The sequence below is a fragment of the Pseudophryne corroboree genome, chromosome 1 (assembly GCF_028390025.1).
Source record: "Pseudophryne corroboree isolate aPseCor3 chromosome 1, aPseCor3.hap2, whole genome shotgun sequence".
Classification (NCBI taxonomy): Eukaryota; Metazoa; Chordata; class Amphibia; order Anura; family Myobatrachidae; genus Pseudophryne; species Pseudophryne corroboree.
Window position 1 is genome coordinate 768,915,775 of NC_086444.1, and position 18,975 is coordinate 768,934,749.

The window sequence follows — 18,975 nt, forward strand, 5'->3', positions numbered from 1 at the left end:
GCTACCTCATTGCGCCTCTTTTTTTCTTTGCATCATGTTCTGTTTGAGGACTATTTTTTTGAAGTGCCATCCTGTCTGACACCGCAGTGACACTCCTAGATGGGCCAGGTGTTTGTGTCGGCCACTTGGGTCGCTTAGCTTAGTCACACAGCTACCTCATTGCGCCTCTTTTTTTCTTTGCATCATGTGCTGTTTGGGGACTATTTTTTTGAAGTGCCGTCCTGTCTGACACTGCAGTGCCACTCCTAGATGGGCCAGGTGTTTGTGTCGGCCACTTGGGTCGCTTAGCTTAGTCACACAGCTACCTCATTGCACCTCTTTTTTTCTTTGCATCATGTGCTGTTTGGGGACTATTTTTTTGAAGTGCCATCCTGTCTGACACTGCAGTGCCACTCCTAGATGGGCCAGGTGTTTGTGTTGGCCACTTGGGTCGCCTAGCTTAGTCACACAGCTACCTCATTGCACCTCTTTTTTTCTTTGCATCATGTTCTGTTTGGGGACTATTTTTTTGAAGTGCCATCCTGTCTGACACTGCAGTGCCACTCCTAGATGGGCCAGGTGTTTGTGTCGGCCACTTGGGTCGCTTAGCTTAGTCATCCAGCGACCCCAGTGCAAATTTTAGGACTAAAAATAATATTGTGAGGTGTGAGGTGTTCAGAATAGACTGAAAATGAGTGTAAATTATGGTTATTGAGGTTAATAATACTATGGGATCAAAATGACCCCCAAATTCTATGATTTAAGCTGTTTTTGAGGGTTTTTTGTAAAAAAAACACCCGAATCCAAAACACACCCGAATCCGACTAAAAATTTTCAGGGAGGTTTTGCCAAAACGCGTCCGAATCCAAAACACGGCTGCGGAACCGAATTCAAAACCAAAACACAAAACCCGAAAAATTTCCGGTGCACATCACTACTTGACTTTTACGTGTTCAGAGATGAGCCCATCCTATTCAGTATACTGAAAAGGTGAACAGTTTCTCTTATTAGCATAATAACTGGAAAAGCAGATCCTCCTCTGTAATTCTCAGTATCAGATGACAGGAGGACCAGCACCAAGATTTGTTAATAGAGAAGGCCTTTCACCAGTCAGATTGCTGTTTCTGATCTAGTGATTATGGCATACTTACCTGTTCTCCCGGAATGGTCGGGAGGCTCCCGAAAATCGGGTGAAGCCCCCGGCCCCCCGTGAAAGTAGGCAAGTATCCCGGATTCGCCCAAACCTCGCCGCCCACTTACTGGGTTAAGTGGGCAGACCGGGTGGCCGATGACTCGATTTGCGCTGAATCGCGTCATTGTAACCACACCCCCGTTGTACAATGACGTTATCTCCGCATTACATAGCGGGCGTGTGGCTATGATGACGCAATATGGTAGACTCGCCCCCACTCATAGCCTTTCCTTTGTGTCAGGCCCCCTATTTGAAACCAGGCCCCCTGCACCACACGTTGCTGTGCTGACCTGGCTGCCCCCTCCCGCAGGGAGCAGCCAGAAAGTCGGCAACCATGGATTATGGCCACTTTCTTCTATTACCAACAGAGAAAAACATGCCATGGGTGTGAGTCAAGTACCCATCGCCACCCAGAGCTAGATTAAGACCTCATGGGCAAGATAAGGGTTTGGGCCACACGCATTTTTTTTAAAGGATTTAAAGGATTTATTTTTTGTGCTCTGTGGAGAATGTACAGGACTGCCTTATATTACAAGTATATTACAAGTACCTGGGCACAATAACATATAAAAAAAAAGAATCATAAATTGACCAGCACCCTGAATTGATGCACTAATAATGCACTAATAACAACAACAACAACAACAACAACAACAACAACAATATAAGGCAGTCCTGTCCACTTCCCACCTACCATAAAAAAATAAATCCTATATAATTCAGTCATCATTATAAATTACTGCTTCACAGCACTGTGGGCCAGGGGGTACAATTCCCACCACAGCAACTGTATAGAGTTTGTATATTCTCCCTGTGCTTGTGTGGGTTTCCTCTGGGTAGTCCAGTTTCCTCTCACAATCCAAAAATATACTGGTAGGGCAAGGACTGATGTAAATTGCCAAATATTCTCTGTAAAAGCGATGCAGAATATGTGTGTTCTATAGAAATAACTGGTAATAAATAAATAAATCATTATGTAATAATAATATATATTGTGTACAGTACCTGCTTGCACTGTTATCCTCAGGCAGTCTGACTCTGCCTCTCTGTACCTCCGCTCCTCACTGTTCTTGCATGCTGGCAGTGACAGCTGCTGCTGTGCTGGGGCTGGGCAGCGGACCCTCTGAGGCACTGCAGACGGTGGGACTCTGGGAGTTTGGGGTGGGTCAGTGTGACGTCATGGTGGTCACGCAGTGCTCCTCGGTGAACATTTTGCAGAGGCACAGTAACAGAGCCAAGAGCCAGTATTAGTGATATTAATACTGGTCAGAGCCACATTACTAAGCCTCTGTAAAACATTTAACTAGAAGCCAACCTTTGTGGTGGATGATGGAAAAAACAGATTTTGTGGGGCACAGTCAAGGGCCAGTTGGGACCAGCAGGTACCTAGGTTGCAATGTGGGAAATCCACCCCTGTTGCCCAATCCGGGAAGTATGGATGGTGTAATGGTTAGCATTACAGCCTCACAACACTGAGGTCATGGACTCAATTCTCACCATGGCCCTAACTGTGTGGAGTTTGTATATTCCCCACGTAGTTGCATGGGTTTCCTTTGGGTTCCTCTCAGAATGCCAAAAATATATGCTGGTAGGTTATTTTGCTCACAACAGAAATTAACCCATTTATGCATGTGCATATGGTAGGGAAGTTAGACTGTAAGCTCCACTGGGGCAGGGATTGATGTGAATGGCCAAATATTCTCTGTAAAGCGCTATGGAATATGTGTGCACTATATTTCTCATACGTCCTAGAGGATGCTGGGGACACTTAGTGTGGTATTGCATTTCCTTCAGTCACATTGGTTTGAACCTTTACAGAAGGTAGAGTTGAAATTTCTCACTTGGAAAGTGGTCATGCTGTTGGCCTTAGCATCCGCAAGGCGGGTGTCTGAGTTAGCGGCTTTGTCTCACAAGAGTCCTTATTTAATCTTCCATGAAGATAGAGCGGAGTTGAGGACTCGTCAACAATTTCTGCCGAAGGTGGTTTCATCATTCCTCATGAACCAGCCTATTGTGGTACCGGTGGCTACTGATGCTTTCGCGGAGTCAAAATCTATCGATGTTGTCAGGGCCTTAAAGATTTATGTCGCCAGAACGGCTCAACTTAGGAAAACGGAAGCTCTGTTTGTCCTGTATGCTGCCAACAAGATTGGGACGCCTGCTTCCAAGCAGACTATTGCGCGCTGGATCTGTAATGCGATTCAGCATGCTCATTCTACGGCTGGATTGCCGTTACCGAAATCAGTGAAGGCCCACTCTACCAGAAATGTGGGCTCATCCTGGGCGGCTGCTCGGGGGGTCTCGGCATTACAACTCTGCCGAGCAGCTACTTGGTCGGGTTCAAACACTTTTGCAAAATTTTACAAGTTTGATACCCTGGTTGATGAGGACCTCATGTTTGGTCACTTGGTGCTGCAGAGTCATCCGCACTCTCCCGCCCGTTCTAGAGCTTTGGTATAAACCCCATGGTTCTTGAAGTGTCCCCAGCATCCTCTAGGTAACGGTAAATCCTTTTCTCTTAGTCCGTAGAGGATGCTGGGCGCTCGTCCCTGTGCGGACTCTATCTGCAGTTGTTAGTTATGTTTTCACACGGGTTGTGTTACGTTATGGTCAGCCTGTTGCTGACGTTGTTCCTGCCGTTGACTGGAGTTTTCTGTTAAATGCCATGTTGGACGGCGTGTTTGAGGAGTGAGCTGGTATATGTCCCACCTTAGTTAACAATAAATCCTTTCCTCGAAATGTCCGTCTCCCTGGGCACAGTTCCTATAACTGGAGTCTGGAGGAGTGGCATAGAGGGCGGAGCCAGTTCACACCCATTTCAAAGTCTTAAAGTGCCCATGTCTCCTGCGGATCCCGTCTATACCCCATGGTTCTTGAAGTTTCCCCAGCATCCTCTACGGACTAAGAGAAAAGGATTTACCGGTAGGTATTAAAATCCTATTAAATAAGTGGTAAAAAATAAATAGATTTTGGGTTTGCTTGGTACTGTATTGCCATCATAGATTCTAGGTCTGCATTGTATAACTTCGGGAAGTCTGGGGTATGAATCTCAGGAGAGATTTGGGGCTGCATTGTATCTTCACCAGAGACATGGGGCTCTGCATGGCCAACTAAATTATCCACCAACAATTTTGAGGAAAGTGTCAGCTTGACCATACAAGGAAACGGTCAATTCTGGTATGTACCTTAATGTACTGTGCAATAAAATAGGCACTGCACTTCCACATTTCTTGTGGTTTATAAATGATCCCTTTTGCATACTATGCAGATATGTTTCTTATGGAAACTTCTCTATACTTACAATGGGGCAGATTTATCAACCCTGGAGAGAGATAAAATGGAGATAAAGTGTCAACCAATAAGCTCCTAGCTGTCACTTTACAGGCTGTGTTTGAAAAATGGCAAGACTTTATTCTTAGGTACTTTATCTGTCTCCACTTTATCTCTCTCCAAGTTTTTGATACATCTCCAGAGAACATTAATTAGGTAGGTTAATTAACACAAGTGTGACTCTCCTAGTCCACAATTCCGAGACCTCTATAGAGCAATGACAGCAAGCAAACCTACTTTATATGGAAGCAGTGGCCACTGCCCCTGGGCCGCAGCTCCGATCACACATTGCAGCAGAAGCCGGTCAGCACATACAAACATACAGGTGATGTTGTATTTAATATATATGTGCTGGATTGCCTTACTTAGGAGTTTACAGCCGCTGCTGTGTGTATCATGGACCTGCTGTTGCTGCACGAGAGACATCACTCTGCTTGTCTATCATCTTCTATAAGTCCGCCCCTGACTCCCATTGGCTCACAGAAGTTGGGGGACGGGCTTAAAGAAAATGATGGACAAGCAGAATGATGTCTCCCTTGCAGCAGCTGCAAGTCAGTGATACACACAGCAGCGGCTACTGATTCCTGGGTAAGGCATGCCAGTTCATATACATACCTCCCAACATGACCCTCTCCATCAGGAACAGACTGCTCTGCTCCCGGACATCCCTCTTAATTTATGATTGCCGTCGTCTGTGCTGAAACACCTTTATTTATTTATTAAAAGTTTCTTTTATAGCGCGAGCAAATTCCGTTGTGCTTCACAATTGGACACAATGATAAAACAAAACTGGGTAATAAACAAACAGTCATAGAAGTAGGAAGGCCCTGCTTGCAAGCTTACAATCTATAGGGAAATAGGCATTGATACACAAGGAAGGCACTATCTATTGCATATTTGTCCACTGGATTGCAAAGGTTCTAGGTGGGTTGCATGATATCACATCACAGCAATGATGAACCATGGTCAGAAAGAAGGTAAAGTGAAGTGTGGATGATATGTGTGGACTGTACAGTGGGGATATAATCGGATAGGAAAGCTAATGAAGGTTGAGTGAGCGGTTCTGGAATGTGATAAGCTAGCCTGAAGAGGTGAGTTTAAAGGGAACGTTTGAAGGTTTGGATACTAAGGAGAGTCTTATTGTACGTGGTAGGGCATTCCACAGAGTGGGTGCAGCCCAAGAAAGTCCTGCAATCATGCATGAGAGCAACTAATGAGTGTGAATGAGAGACGTAGATCTTGTGAAGAGCGGAGAGGTCGGGATGGGAGATATTTGGAGATGAGCGAAGAGATGTACATTGGTGTAGTATTGTTTATGGCCTTATGTGTGAGTAAAAGTATTTTAAATTGAATAAGGTAAAATACAGGTAACCAATGGAGGGACTGACAGAACGATGAATGTCTAGCAAGGAAGATTAGCCTCGCAGCTGCATTCAGAATGGATTGTAGTGGTGAGAGTCTCTTTTTGGTAAGACCAGTAAGTAGACTATTACAATAATCAATGCGGGATAATGCGAGCATGGATTAGAGGTTTTGCAGTGTCTTGTGTAAAGTATGGTCGTATTTTGAGACAGATTGAATGTGGGGAGCAAAGGACAGATCAGAGTCAAGAATGACACCTAGGCAGCGAGCTTGTGGGGTAGGGTTGATTGTTGAGTTCTCAACAGTGATGGTTGGTAACTACTATTGGCCAGTGGAAATATAAGTAACTCTGTTTTGGAAATATTAAGTTTGAGGTGGCGAGATGACATCCAAGATGAAACAGCAGAAAGGCATTCAGTAACCCTGACCAATACAGATGGTGACAAATCTGGGAAGGATAGGTAGATTTGAGTATCATCTGTGTACAGATGATACTGAAATCCAAAAGAGCTGATTAGTTTACCAAGAGATGAGGTATAGATTGAAAAAAGCAGAGGACCTATGACCGAGCCTTGTGGTACTCCAACTGACAGAGGTAGCGAAGAGGAGGTAGATTCAGAGAAGCGAACACTGAAGGAGCGATTAGATAGATAGGATAGGAACCAAGAGAGGACTGTGTCTTGAAGACCTAGGGATTGTAGTGTTTGTATGAGAAGAGAATGGTCAACAGTGTCAAAGGCAGCAGAGAGATCTAGATGAATAAGAAGTGAGTATGGACTTTGCAGTGACTAGATCATTCACTACTTTAGTCAGTGCTGTCTGTGTGGAGTGTTGGTAATGAAAGTCTGACTGAAGTGGGTCAAATAAATTGTGTGATTTAAGAAAGTGTTTGAGGCGAGTCTCTGAAGTAGCTTGGAGAGGCATGGGAGCTGAGAGATGGGACAGTAGTTTGAGAGAGAGTTAGGATCAGAATTTAGTTTTTTTCAGAATGGGAGTAATCAGTGCATGCTTGAATAGTGAAGGAAAGGTACCAGTAGAGAGAGATTACAGATGTTAGTTAAGGTTGGGATGAGCACAGGAGATAGAGATTTACTTACTTGCGAGGGTATAGGCTCAAGAGGAGAGGTAGTAGAGAAGCAGGATGAGAAGAGTGTTGATACTTCATCTTCATTTGTGGGATCAAATGAGGAGAGAGTGCCAGAGGGTTCAGGTAGAGAATTGAGCAGGTCACTGGCTGAGGAAGAGCATACCATTTCATCTCGTATTTTATGCTGTCCTTGAAGTAGGAAGCAAGATCTTGCGCCTTGATAGTGGCTGGTGGGTTAGGTGAGGGAGTGATTTAAATTTATTAAAAAGTCATTTGGGGCTAGAGGCTTGAGCAGAGATGAGAGTTTGGAAATATGTTTGTTTGGCAGAGTCCAGGCATTTCAATAAGAGTGGTAGTTGCTTGGAATACAATATTTACTTTCTTATCCATTACCTGTTCAAAACAGGTGCCGGCAGTCATACATTAAGAGAAAAGTCCAGAAGCAGAGCATTGTGTCCCTCCTGGAGAGGGTCATGTTGGGAGGTATGCATACATTACATACAACATCACATGTATGTTTATGTGTGCTGACCCCTGTAATGTGTGGTTGTAACTGCAGCCGCCACTGTATGGAAGTCTTTTCTAAAAAGTAATGCTTGATGTTTATACATTTTCTTTTTGTTTAATTCAATGATAAAAACAAAATGTATGTTCCTTGTGTAAGTGTGGCTCTGTACAAATTAGGCTCAGCGGTTGTACGGTGAGGTAAACATGTTGCTGAGCGTTAATCCATTGTAATCCATTCTTTCTACAAACTCAGATGTGAGTTTAGTGTGAAACTACTATGACTAATCAGGCTGAGGCTTAATCAAAGTATTGTGAAGTTTGTTTGGCCCAGTTTTTTGTTTTCTAATGTCATAGCTGGATAAAACTTTTGGTCAATATAGAATTAGTTTCCACTTCATTTTAAAGTAAACACAGTATCCAAAGGTGATGGCGCACAAGAACCTCTCTCGTATTTCAGATTGTGTTTAGTAGCACGTTACATTGTATTAGGCACCATAGTTACCTAAGTTTCACTTTGGCAGTAATCCAAGCATCAAACGATAAGAGAAGAATAACTCATAATTTACATTGTCTGTATGCTTTAAAAATGCAATAAGTATAGGCAGTCCTCCTATCAAACTATAACAAAACATTCAGATGTTGTATGGACAGTTCAAGAGTTGGTTTTTCCATAAGAAAAGCTAATCTCCTGTCCAGATCATTCAGTATGAAAATAAAAAAAAGGTCACAGACACAATAACTCTTTTTCTCTGACGTCCTAAGTGGATGCTGGGGACTCCGTCAGGACCATGGGGATTAGCGGCTCCGCAGGAGACAGGGCACAAAACTAAAGCTTTAGGATCAGGTGGTGTGTACTGGCTCCTCCCCCTATGACCCTCCTCCAAGCCTCAGTTAGGTTTTTGTGCCCGTCCGAGCAGGGTGCAATCTAGGTGGCTCTCTTAAGGAGCTGCTTAGAAAAAGTTTTTAGGTTTCTTATTTTCAGTGAGTCCTGCTGGCAACAGGCTCACTGCATCGAGGGACTTGGGGAGAGAAGTTCAACTCACCTGCGTGCAGGATGGATTGGCTTCTTAGGCTACTGGACACCATTAGCTCCAGAGGGAGTCGGAACACAGGTCTCACCCTGGGGTTCGTCCCGGAGCCGCGCCGCCGACCCCCCTTGCAGATGCTGAAGATTGAAGGTCCAGAAACCGGCGGCAGAAGGCTTTTCAGTCTTCATGAAGGTAGCGCACAGCACTGCAGCTGTGCGCCATTGTTGTCACACACTTCACACCAACGGTCACGGAGGGTGCAGGGCGTTGCTGGGGGCGCCCTGGGCAGCAATGTATAATACCTTATTCTGGCTAAAAATACATCACATATAGCCCCTGGAGGCTATATGGATGTATTTAACCCCTGCCAGGTCTCAGAAAAACGGGAGAAGAAGCCCGCCGAAAAGGGGGCGGGGCCTATTCTCCTCAGCACACAGCGCCATTTTCCCTCACAGAAAGGCTGGTGGGAAGGCTCCCAGGCTCTCCCCTGCACTGCACTACAGAAACAGGGTTAAAACAGAGAGGGGGGGCACTTATTTGGCGATATGTATATATATATTAAAATGCTATAAGGGAAAAACACTTATATAAAGGTTGTCCCTGTATAATATAGCGTTTTTGGTGTGTGCTGGCAAACTCTCCCTGTCTCCCCAAAGGGCTAGTGGGGTCCTGTCCTCTATCAGAGCATTCCCTGTGTGTGTGCTGTGTGTCGGTACTTGTGTGTCGACATGTATGAGGACGATGTTGGTGAGGAGGCGGAGCAATTGCCGGTAATGGTGATGTCACTCTCTAGGGAGTCGACACCGGAATGGATGGCTTATTTAAGGAATTACGTGATAATGTCAACACGCTGCAAGGTCGGTTGACGACATGAGACGGCCGGCAAACCAATTAGTACCTGTCCAGGCGTCTAAAACACCATCAGGGGCGTTAAAACGTCCTTTTACCTCAGTCGGTCGACACAGACACAGACACGGACACTGACTCCAGTGTCGACGGTGAAGAAACAAACGTATTTTCCTTTAGGGCCACACGTTACTTGTTAAGGGCAATGAAGGAGATGTTACATATTTCTGATACTACAAGTACCACAATAAAGGGTATTATGTGGAGTGTGAAAAAACTACATGTGGTTTTTCCTGAATCAGATAAATTAAATGAAGTGTGTGATGATGCGTGGGTTTCCCCCGATAGAAAATTATTGGCGGTATACCCTTTCCCGCCAGAAGTTATGGCGCGTTGGGAAACACACCTTAGGGTGGATAAGGCGCTCACACGCTTATAAAAACAAGTGGCGTTACCGTCTCCAGATACGGACGCCCTCAAGGAGCCAACTGATAGGAGGTTGGAAAATATCCTAAAAAGTATATACACACATACTGGTGTTATACTGCGACCAGCGATCGCCTCAGCCTGGATGGGCAGCGCTGGGGTGGCTTGGTCGGATTCCCTGACTGGAAATATTGATACCCTTGACAGGGACAGTATTTTATTGACTATAGAGCATTTAAAAGATGCATTTCTATATATGCGAAACTCTGGCATCAAGAGTAAGTGCGATGTCCATATCTGCCAGACGATGTTTATGGACACGACAGTGGTCAGGTGATGCAGATTCCAAACGGCACATGGAAGTATTGCCGTATAAAGGGGAGGAGTTATTTGGGGTCGGTACATCGGACCTGGTGGCTACGGCAACAGCTAGAAAATCCACCTTTTTTTACCCCAAGTCACATCTCAGCAGAAAAAGACATAGTCTTTTCAGCCTCAGTCCTTTCGTCCCCATAATATCTGCCCAGGGATAGAGGTAAGGGAAGAAGACTGCAGTAGGCAGCCCATTCCCAGGAACAGAAGCCTTCCACCGCTTCTGCCAAGTCCTCAGCATGACGCTGGGGCCGTACAAACAGGTGCGGTGGGGGGCCGTCTCAAGAGTTTCAGCACGCAGTGGGCTCACTCGCAAGTGGACCCCTGGATCCTACAAGTAGTATCCCAGGGGTACAGATTGGAGATTCGAGACGTCTCCCCCTCGCAGGTTCCTGAAGTTTGCTTACCAACGTCTACCTCCGACAGGGAGGCAGTATTGGAAACAATTCACAAGCTGTATTCCCAGCAGGTGATAATCAAAGTACCCCTCCTACAACAAGTAAAGGGGTATTATTCCACACTATATTGTGGTACTGAAGCCAGACGGCTCGGTGAGACCTATTCGAAATGGAGTCACTCAGAGCAGTGATAGCGAACCAGGAAGAAGGGGACTATATGGTGTCCCTGGACATCAAGGATGCTTACCTCCATGTCCAAATTTGCCCTTCTCACAAAGGGTACCTCAGGTTCGTGGTACAAAACTGTCACTATCAGTTTCAGACGCTGCCGTTTGGATTGTCCACGGCACCCCGGGTCTTTACCAAGGTAATGGCCGAAATGATGATTCTTCTTCAAAGAAAAGGCGTCTTAATTATCCCTTACTTGGACGATCTCCTGATAAGGGCAAGGTCCAGAGAACAGTTGGAGGTCTGAGTAGCACTATCTCAAGTAGTTCTACGACAGCACGGGTGGATTCTAAATATTCCAAAATCGCAGCTGTCTCCGACGACACGTCTGCTGTCCCTAGGGATGATTCTGGACACAGTCCAGAAAATGGTGTTTCTCCCGGAGGAGAAAGCCAGGGAGTTATCCGAGCTAGTCAGGAACCTCCAAAAACCAGGAAAAGTGTCAGTGCATTATTGCACAAGGGTCCTGGGAAAAATGGTGGCTTCTTACGAAGCGATTCCATTCGGCAGATTTCACGCAAGAACTTTTCAGTGGGATCTGCTGGACAAATGGTCCGGATCGCATCTTCAGATGCATCAGCGGATAACCCTGTCTCCAAGGACAAGGGTGTCTCTTCTGTGGTGGCTGCAGAGTGCTCATCTACTAAAGTGCCACAGTTATGCATTCAGGACTGGGTCCTGGTGACCACGGATTCCAGCTTGAAAGGCTGGGGAGCAGTCACACAAGGAAAAAATTTCCAGGGAGTGTGATCAAGTCTGGGGACTTCTCTCCGCATAAATATACTGGAGCTAAGAGCAATTTACAATGCTCTAAGCTTAGCAAGACCTCTGCTTCAAGGTCAGCCGGTATTGATCCAGTGGGACAACATCACGGCAGTCGCCCACGTAAACAGACAGGGCGGCACAAGAAGCAGGAGGACAATGGCAGAAACTGCAAGGATTCTTCGCTGGGCGGAAAATCATGTGATAGCACTGTCAGCAGTTTTCATTCCGGGAGTGGACAACTGGGAAGCAGACTTCCTCAGCACGACCTCCACCCGGGAGAGTGGGGACTTCATCGAGAAGTTTTTTCCACATGATTGTGCACCGTTGGGAAAGACCAAAGGTGGACATGATGGCGTCCCGCCTGAACAAAAAACTGGACAGGTATTGCGCCAGGTCAAGAGACCCTCAGGCAATAGCTGTGGACGTTCTGGTAACACCATGGGTGTACCAGTCGGTGTATGTGTTCCCTCCTCTGCTTCTCATACCAAAGGTACTGAGAATTATAAGACGTAGAGGAGTAAGAACTATACTCGTGGCTCCGGATGGGCCAAGAAGGACTTGGTACCCAGAACTTCATGAGATGCTCACAGAGGACTCAGGGCCTCTGCCGATAAGAAGGGACTTGCTTCAGCAAGTACCATGTCTGTTCCAAGACTTACCGCGGGTGCGTTTGACGGCATGGCGGTTGAACGCCGGATCCTAAAAAAAAAAAAAAAAAAAAAAGGCATTCCGGGAGAGGTCATTCCTACCCTGGTCAAAGCCAGGAAGGAGGTGACCGCACAACATTATCACCACATGTGGCGAAAATATGTTGCGTGGTGTGAGGCCAGGAAGGCCCCACGAAGAAATTTCAACTCGGTCGATTCCTGCATTTCCTGCAAACAGGAGTGTCTATGGGCCTCAAATTGGGGTCCATTAAGGTTCAAATTTCGGCCCTGTCGATTTTCTTCCAGAAAGAATTGGCTTCAGTTCCTGAAGTCCAGAAATTTGACAAGGGAGTACTGCATATACAACCCCCTTTTGTGCCTCCAGTGGCACTGTGGGATCTCAACGTAGTCCTGGGATTCCTCAAATCACGTTGGTTTAAACCGCTCAAATCTGTGGATTTGGACATGGAAAGTGACCATGATGTTGGCCCTGGCCTCGGCCAGGCGAGTGTCAGAATTGGCGGCTTTGTCTCACAAAAGTCCATATCTGATTGTCCATTCGGACAGGGCAGAGCTGCGGACTCGTCCCCAGTTTCTCCCTAAGGTGGTATCAGCGTTTCAGCTGAACCAGCTTATTGTGGTACCTGCGGCTACTAGAGACTTGGAGGACTCCAAGTTGCTAGATGTTGTCAGGGCCCTGAAAATATAGATTTCCAGGACGGCTGGAGTCAGGAAAACTGACTTGCTGTTATCCTGTATGCACCCAAAAAACTGGGTGCTCTTGCTTCTAAGCAGACGATTGCTAGTTGAATGTGTAGTACAATTCAGCTTGCACATTCTGTGGCAGGACTGCCACAGCCAAAATATATAAATGCCCATTCCACAAGGAAGGTGGGCTCATCTTGGGCGACTGCCCGAGGGGTCTCGGCTTTACAACTTTGCCGAGCTGCTACTTGGTCAGGGGCACACCCTGGCTGAGGAGGACCTGGAGTTCTCTCACTCGGTGCTGCAGAGTCATCCGCACTCTCCCGCCCGTTTGGGAGCTTTGGTATAATCCCCATGGTCCTGACGGAGTCCCCAGCATCCACTTAGGACGTCAGAGAAAATAAGATTTTACTTACCGATAAATCTATTTCTCGTAGTCCGTAGTGGATGCTGGGCGCCCATCCCAAGTGCGGATTGTCTGCAATACTTGTACATAGTTATTGTTACAAAAAAATCGGGTTGTTATTGTGGTGAGCCGTCTGTTCAGAGGCTGCTACGTTTGTCATACTGTTAACTGGGTTTAGATCACAAGTTATACGGTGTGATTGGTGTGGCTGGTATGAGTCTTACCCGGGATTCAATATCCTTCCTTATTGTGTACGCTCGTCCGGGCACAGTATCCTAACTGAGGCTTGGAGGAGGGTCATAGGGGGAGGAGCCAGTACACACCACCTGATCCTAAAGCTTTAGTTTTGTGCCCTGTCTCCTGCGGAGCCGCTAATCCCCATGGTCCTGACGGAGTCCCCAGCATCCACTACGGACTACGAGAAATAGATTTATCGGTAAGTAAAATCTTATTTTCTGGCAATCCGTGGACTGATAATGAACACTAACATTTGGTGTAAAACATGTATGTAATACCCTGCCTAATTTTGCATTGTAAATGGTTGCCTTTAAAAAAAAAAAAAAAAGTACGACCTCTGGCCAACTCAGACGGCATTACACATCACTCCGTGTCTGACACTGTGGGGTAAATTTACTAAGCTCCCGATTTTGACCGAGATGCCGTTTTTTCATCAAAGTGTCATCTCGGTAATTTACTAAACTCAAATCACGGCAGTGATGTGGTCATTCGTAATATTTTGGAAGTTCAAGTTAAAAATCACGAATGAATACACCATCGGTCAAATTACGCCTGTTTAGATATGAATCTCGGTCATTTACTAACCATTCGTAATTGTAATTGCTGCCGTGAAAATGCATTTGCGGCCGTGAAAAATTACAAATCGTAAAAAATTCCTAAAAAAAAACGCGCCAGCATTTGAAAAGCGTGTTTACATGTGTACTCAATTATCCATTACTCACACCTGAATGTTTGGCCCTATAAAAGTGTTCCAGGCACATTTTGAATTTCTCTCACTCTGAAATGGCGGCTGTGGTGTGTGCCAATGAATTTATGTTTGCTGTGGGATACCTTAGACTGCTCCATGAGGCTTCCAGGAATCAGGCCCAGGTAAGTGAACATGGTCAACAGGTTGTCCAGGTGCCGCGGAGGCTGCGCCAGCCTCGTTTTTTTAGAGGGCGTTTAAACTTAAACGCATTGTCCGATGATAGGGTCATACAGATGTTCCGCCTAAATAGAACCAACATTTTCCACCTGTATGACCTTGTCAAACTGGGCCTAGACCCTGAGACAGCACGCTCTCGCTCTGTCTCAGGCCTACACAAACTCCTGGCTGTGTTACACTTTATGGCTACTGGGAGCTTCCAGGCTGTGGCAGGCGACGTCATTGGTATCTCACAGCCCACCTTTTCAAGATATTTGAATCAGGTGAGTCTAAAAATACATAGGCGGTTATGTCTAAGTGTTGCTTCTGTAAGTACAAACAACACAGTATTGTATAGAATACCTAACATGACACTCACCTTAGCTTCTTTAATGTCCACTCAGGTTTTGGATGTGTTGGATCCACACATTAATGCCTCAATCTGCTTCCCTACCGAGGAGTCGGAGTGGCGTGCTGTCAGGGTAGCTTTCTATGAGCTTGCTGGCATACCCAATGTGCTGGGGGCCATAGATTGCACACACGTTCAGCTGAGATCACCTAGGGGCCGGCAATACATATATACGAATAGACATCTGGCACAATCAACTAATGTCCAGGTGGTCTGTGATGCAAACTTTAAAATTATGAGTGTTGTTGCAGGTTACCCTGGTGGCTGCCATGATTCCTTCATCCTCAGTCAGTCATCGTTCTTCGATAAATTTGAGGCCGGACAAATGCCTGATGGCTGGCTGTTGGGTATGTTTAAAATGTTTTGTGTGTATGTCTTTTAACCACAAACTCTACTTTTGAGTAGGGGAAAGAATAATCTAACACATGTACTAATGTTGACTATATCTGTTTTTCAGGTGATGGGGGTTACGGCTGCTACTCTTGGCTCCTTACTCCATTGTCCCAACCTGATTCTCCTGCTGAACACAGTTACAATCATGCACATAAGGCTACGCGGAATGTGATAGAAAGATGTTTTGGTGTGCTGAAGTCACGGTTTCGGTGTCTGGATAAATCTGCAGGCCTTTTGTTGTATAGTCCCTCAAAGGTGACTAGAATTGTGTTCTGCTGCTGTTTTCTCCATAATCTGTGTTTAGGTCAACATCTGGCACATGATGAGGGAGAAAGCAGTCAGCAAGCAGAGGAGTTAGAACCATCTGGTGACAGTGTGAGTACATATGTAGGGAGGCAGGTACGGCAAGAAGTGATCCAGCGGTATTTTTCTGGTAAGTTTTTGTAGGATGTAATTATCCTTGACTAAACACTTTGCAATACTTTCTATTGTGTGTTTTGTTACTTACTGTTTGTTGTTTATAGTGGTGTGTACATTGTACTTAGTTTATGTTCTAAATACATTTTCAGTCATTACCCATGAAAAACATACATACATACATAGCAGCTTCTACAATGTTTGAGACGGACACAGGAAGTTGTGTGTTTGTCAAATCAAAATTTTTATTTAGAAAAACACATTTGGCAAAATTGTTATTTTTTTCGCTTGTGTGTGCTGGGTGCTGTGCTTTGTGCTGGCTCACTGGCACGTGCTCTGGAGGAACGCCGAACAGGGGAGGTTACTGGCGTTTGGATAGGGGTCGTGGTCCCAGAGCTGGAGGTCACTTGTTGAGCTGCCATCAATGTTATGTTGTTGCTCAAATTATTAATGCTAGCATTCAGTTGTGTGTTGGTTGCAGTGTGGCTGGCTACAATCCGGGATAACGACTCATTCACAACCTGGTTGTGCTGAATGAGTTGAACGAGTGCCTTCTGATGGCGCTGTTGCTCATCAATGATGCGCGTTAAATGAGCCAGCATTTGGTTGTTGTCAGCCCTTATTTGCTCCATCGATGTTGCGATTCGGCCTACTTGTACAATCAGTCTGCCCGAGTTGCGACTAATGCGCGGTAGATGATGGGGCAGACTGGCAAGGTGTTGGGTATGTGCGGTCAGGCTGGCATTGCTTTGGGCCTGTTGGCTTGTCCAACTGGCCCAAAAGTCATCTGGTATTTGTGTTTGGGGTGGAGCTTGTGCCAGTTGTGGACTCATGGAGGCTTGGGGGATATCCTGCAGCTGTATTGGCTGGCTCGGGTCAACAGGTGTAAGTTGCAGTGTGATGGTTGCCTGTTGGTCTTGTCCCTGCTGGTCCACGTCGGCCATCAAGCTGGGCTCTGTATGGGGTGGCCAACATGCAATGTTTATTTATAAAATAATTTATTTGCTAGTTGTACACATTACTACATTCATAATACTCCATTTTTCAAGTTTTTAGAGTTGTTTTTCTAAACTTATAATGTGTTTTTTCGCCAAAAACATATATACCATCACAGGCGTGCACATAGACAGACTTGAGTAATCCTCACCTAACTACCTCCCCTCCACAGCATTACAGTGTTATGTCACCTCCCCTGTCCACGATATAGACTGCTTACCTGGATAGTCCAGAGGAGCGGAGCAAGTAAGCAGTCTACATACCGGACAGGGGAGATGTGTGAACACTATAATGTTGTGGAGGGTTTTTTTATTTTTAAATTATTTTTTTATTTTATATTTATTTTAATGTGCACGTGTGTGGGCTAAATTTTTACAAATGTATGTTCTTTTTTAAAAATGATGTTGCCGATATCAACCACTAAGACCTTGAAAAATTAAGCATTTTCACCTTTAGCAATTGAAGACGTAACATCACATTGCTTGTTATGGCAAACATGTAATCTCAACTCCAACTCACAACATAGTAACTGTACTGTGTAGATTATTTGCGATGTGTTTAGTTTCTGTTTTGACTCACCAGATAACTGAGGTGATCGGGGCTCATCACTCTGTGGACTCGCCAATAGTGCCAGTGGTGGCTGGGGTGACACTGCAGAAATGCGCCGCCTGGGTGGGGAAGATGGAGCCGCAGATTCCGTGCCAAGACGCCGTGTCTTACTTGGCCTCCTGGGTAAGTGGCCCGAGCCCTGTGATGGGCGCCTTACAGGAGGTCGGCTTACAGAAGCAGAACCTATGAGAATAGATAAACATTAATATTTTGTACTTCTATGTGTTTGCAGAATATGTGACTACAGTGAAGTCTTACCTGCAATCCCAGCATCATCCTGAGTTGTCTGAGGCCTGTCTGGCCGTCTGGTCTGTCGGACTGTTGAAAAAGTGGAGCAAACATTATTACCATGCTTTGTGTAAAAATTACAACTGCAAAGCCTTAGTGTACTGTAACCATCTATTAGGTATTCGAAAATAAACTAATTTCTGCTTAAGATCTTCGTGCTTCCTTAATTTGTGGTGTATATCAAAATGTACATGGTGTTGCACAAAATAAATCTGTTACATTTGAGAATTATGCGTCAGATATTGCATAGATTGACTACTTGCAAATGTTACCAAAATGTAATTTTGAATTAATAGAACCTTTTTTAGGAAGTAAATAAATCAAATATTAAAAAATACAATTAGATACAACACCGATGTCCAAGCAATATGGCAAAATTATTATGGCAAATACACATACCAGCAGGCATTGCACCTGTTTTAGCGCAATTTTTTTAAAAAAATACAGCCAAGGCAAGATGGAAAATGCAATTTCTAAACACAAACACACCTTAAGGGTGCATAGCCCTGCAATATCTGACCAACAATTTTTGCATCCTTTACCCTTAAAAAATGATTAAAAAAAAAATTAGAGGACATTTAAATAAAAATATAACAAATAAAACTCACCATCCTGCGTGGGTCGGTCCGAATCCCGGACATGAGTAGCAGACACCACTTCTGCAGGAATCAATGCCCGCACAGGCTCCTCCCACTCCCGATAGGTTGCCCGGAAAGGGGGGCCACCTCCGGTTTTTCGGGCTGATTTTGCCTCTTTGGCCATCTTGGCCTTGACACGCCGCTTTATGTCATAGAACCTCTTGCGACACGTGTCCTCAGTCCGCCTCACCACACCCTCACTATTGACGGCAACTATTACTTGCCCTCACAGGACAGACTTCCTGCGGGAGGACACCTTGCCAGCATCCTGACCAAACAATTGGCGATGGTGCTTCATCAGCTCACGCACCAACGCCATGTTTTCAGCATAGCTGAACTTAATATTCCTGCCAGTCTTGGTAGTGGTGCGTGGCTGCGGAGCCACAACACCATCACTATCACTGGAGAATACAGCAACAGGCACCCCCTCCTCCTCCTCCTCACTAACCTCCTCCCTCTCACTACCCCCCTCCACCTCACTAACAGCCTCCACCTCACTAACAGCCTCCACCTCACTACCAGCCTCCACCTCACTACCAGCCTCCACCTCACTAACCTCCGCCACCACACTGACCTCTGAGTCTGACATGATGACAAACGACAAAAAACACTGAAAAATCAAAACACAAAACACACTCCTCCACTACTACTACTACTACTACACACCACACAGCCAACACACACGCTCACTCACTCACAAACAATGACAAAAGACTTTAAAAAAAAAACAAGGACAAAAAAGTTGACAAACTGAGAAAAAACAATACTACAAATATGACAAGACTACTTACACACACAGTACAGCA

The 18,975-nt window shown here is 45.4% G+C and overlaps 2 protein-coding genes across 8 annotated transcripts in view; one reads left to right on the forward strand and one right to left on the reverse strand.

Annotated features, from left to right (window-relative positions):
- The window catches only part of BMPR1B (bone morphogenetic protein receptor type 1B), an 804,535-nt gene that overhangs the window by 74,932 nt on the left and 710,628 nt on the right, over positions 1-18,975 (forward strand). The window lies entirely within an intron of this gene.
- On the reverse strand, positions 15,914-17,556 carry LOC135049794 (uncharacterized). The gene is made up of 3 exons (XM_063955671.1): positions 17,502-17,556; positions 17,214-17,426; positions 15,914-16,593 (listed from the first exon to the last, which is right to left on the reverse strand). The coding sequence occupies exon 3, from the start codon at positions 16,580-16,582 to the stop codon at positions 15,914-15,916; it is 669 nt and encodes a 222-aa protein (XP_063811741.1). The 5' UTR covers positions 16,583-16,593; positions 17,214-17,426; positions 17,502-17,556.